At 35.4% G+C, this 2,403-nt stretch overlaps 1 protein-coding gene across 1 annotated transcript; it reads right to left on the bottom strand.

Moving 5' to 3' along the window:
• Positions 611-1,908, bottom strand: LOC107619144. The gene is made up of 3 exons (XM_016321379.2): positions 1,719-1,908; positions 1,242-1,631; positions 611-707 (listed from the first exon to the last, which is right to left on the bottom strand). Exons 1-3 carry the CDS (start codon positions 1,782-1,784, stop codon positions 678-680), a joined length of 486 nt encoding a protein of 161 aa, XP_016176865.1. The 5' UTR covers positions 1,785-1,908; the 3' UTR covers positions 611-677.

Below are 2,403 nucleotides of genomic sequence, written 5' to 3'. Positions count from 1 at the left end.
GACCTTGGGAATTCTGAACTTGTTGATTACCTGTCTCTAGAAGAACTTCCTACACTGGGTTGTCGACATGCTGTTTAATGCCTTGGCTTCTATCCATTTGGTGAAATAGTCAATGGTAACTATCATCACTTGAGTTGTCCTGTGATGTGGAAAAAGGACACATGAGATTTACTCCCTCACACACAAAAGCTCGGGATGACGTTAATTGAGTCAGCTCTTTTGCTAGCGCTCTGTGGAAGTTACCATTTTCTTAGCACTTTACACACGATTGGACGGGCTACATTAAGTCTTTAATTATCGTTTACCATTAATATCCTACCCTTATTAATTTTTGGGCCAGCATTTTCCACCCATGTGATGTACACACACTACAAGAAAAACACCCATTCAAGTACACTTGAAAAGTGTAGTCAAAACCGAAAAAAAAATGATGCCTTAGGAAAAGGCTACGCTTTTTAGGCTTCGGAGACACTTTTGTAGGCGATGCCTATACTAGTGTTGCCTATTCTCAAAGGCTACGCTTTTCTGTAGCAAAGGCTACGCTTCTCGCCTTTGAGAATAGGGTACGCTTTTTAAGTGATGCTGTTCAGGACCTAAGGCTACGCTTTTCAAACATCATCATCAACCATACATCTTTCAATTTCCACCTTTGTCAATAAACCATCATGATAAGCATCTCAATCTTCATTCACATCTTCAGAATTATCCTGCATAATTATATAGAAAAATAATTATAATTTGAAAAACTACAAGAAGAAAAAAGTAATTAACAGATTAATAACACATACAATATCCGAGAGGCATAGGATAATTGAAACTACTCTACTTTTCATATCACCAAAGTCTTTTGCTTTAAAATAACAATCACATTCAGGGGGATACTATAAATCACCATAAAGGACAACTAAAAAACGGACTAACACAACCTCATACTAAATGGGAACTAAAATCAGAAAAATAAAAAAAAAATCAGAAAACCAAAACCAGAAAAATCAGAAAAACCAGAAAAATCAGAAAAATTACAGCTTTCACCCTGATAACAATAATATTAAAATTACATAATGAAAAAACAAAACCAAAAAAACCAAATCACAGCTTCCATCTTCTTCAATTTCAGTTCAAATTAAAAAAATATGGCATCCTCCTAAGTTCTAACAAATAAAAATTTTAAACTCAAAATCCTAATTAACAATTAACAATATATAAACAAATATTAGGGAATAAGAAAAAACTGGTCATACCATATTTATGTTTGGAATATGTGTTGATCCATGAGCGCTATTTGCATCAATTGGAGAGTGTTGGGCATCTTGTAACAAGGCTTCAATTTCTTCCGGCCTCATTCCAGGTTCAGATCGCTGAACTAGTAACTTAATCATGTTTCGCAATCCATGAAGGTCAGCCTCTTGGTGCTGCTGTTTGGCCTTCATGTCTCCAAGTTCAGCCTTCAAAGATGTGACTTCCTCCTGGTGTTGTTGCTTGAGTTCAGAAATTTCTGCATGCTTTTTTAAGTCACGTCGTGTAATAGATCTTCCATAGCACCTAACCCGACCTGGTTGTTCTTTTCCAAATAAAGACTCAAAAGCTTCCTCATCTGTTTCACCAGCAGCTTGCCGGTTTTGGAATTCATCCTAATTAAAAGAAACATTTGACATAGAATTAGTTACCGTATCCTAAATTTGATTTATAATCATTAGTAATTCAATGAATTCTCATACAATTGCATCTTGTGTTTCCTGATCAACTTCCTTCCTTTTCCGACTTGTTCGAGTAGCAAGGAACATTTCAAACCTTTTTGGTTCCTCATTTGTTTCCTTTGTCGCGCGCTATAAAATAAAGCCTTAAATAAGTAAGTCTATAACAACATAACTAAAATTAACTAAACAAATCCCAGCACAAATATGAAATAAGTATACTAGAGCCACTCGTACTCTTCCGAAATTGATTGTAGGATTGTAGGATGACTCCAATAATAGATCAATTTTATGAATTGACTTTTTGGAACTTGTGTCAGTCGATTTTTCACCATATCTTCGATGGTATCAAAGGGAACAAAGTGCTTATGCTTAATTTTTCCCTTGAACCGCTTCCAAGCATCCCGAATTGCTTGGATCACCCACTTTTCTCCACTGTCTGGGAGGATAAACTTGGTCTGCATGATATCAACAGTGTTATATGCACCTTCCTATATTTAAAATAATCGACATTTAATAATAATAGAAGAGTCTTACATTAACATAGTTCCACATGAATTTCTTAGCTTTAGGAGTTACAGCATGCCAGCTAGTGTACAAAAGACTCACAAATCTTTTATTTCTCCCAATTGTTCCTACAAAACTAGTTAAATTAGACACACTTTGATCGGTTGGTCCTACTGGCTGTCCAATATCAAAAATAACTTCT

Source organism: Arachis ipaensis, chromosome B01 (assembly GCF_000816755.2).
Source record: "Arachis ipaensis cultivar K30076 chromosome B01, Araip1.1, whole genome shotgun sequence".
In the NCBI taxonomy this organism is placed as follows: domain Eukaryota; kingdom Viridiplantae; phylum Streptophyta; class Magnoliopsida; order Fabales; family Fabaceae; genus Arachis; species Arachis ipaensis.
This window is presented reverse-complemented; position numbering and strand designations above follow the sequence as displayed.

Coding starts and splice junctions, on each gene's coding strand:
- LOC107619144 (XM_016321379.2), bottom strand. CDS start 1,784: ATGTTCCTTGCTACTCGAACAAGTCGGAAAAGGAAGGAAGTTGATCAG. Junction 1,632..1,718: donor AGGAAACACAAGATGCAATT/GTATGAGAATTC, acceptor TCTTTTAATTAG/GATGAATTCCAAAACCGGCA. Junction 708..1,241: donor ATATTCCAAACATAAATATG/GTATGACCAGTT, acceptor ATAATTATGCAG/GATAATTCTGAAGATGTGAA.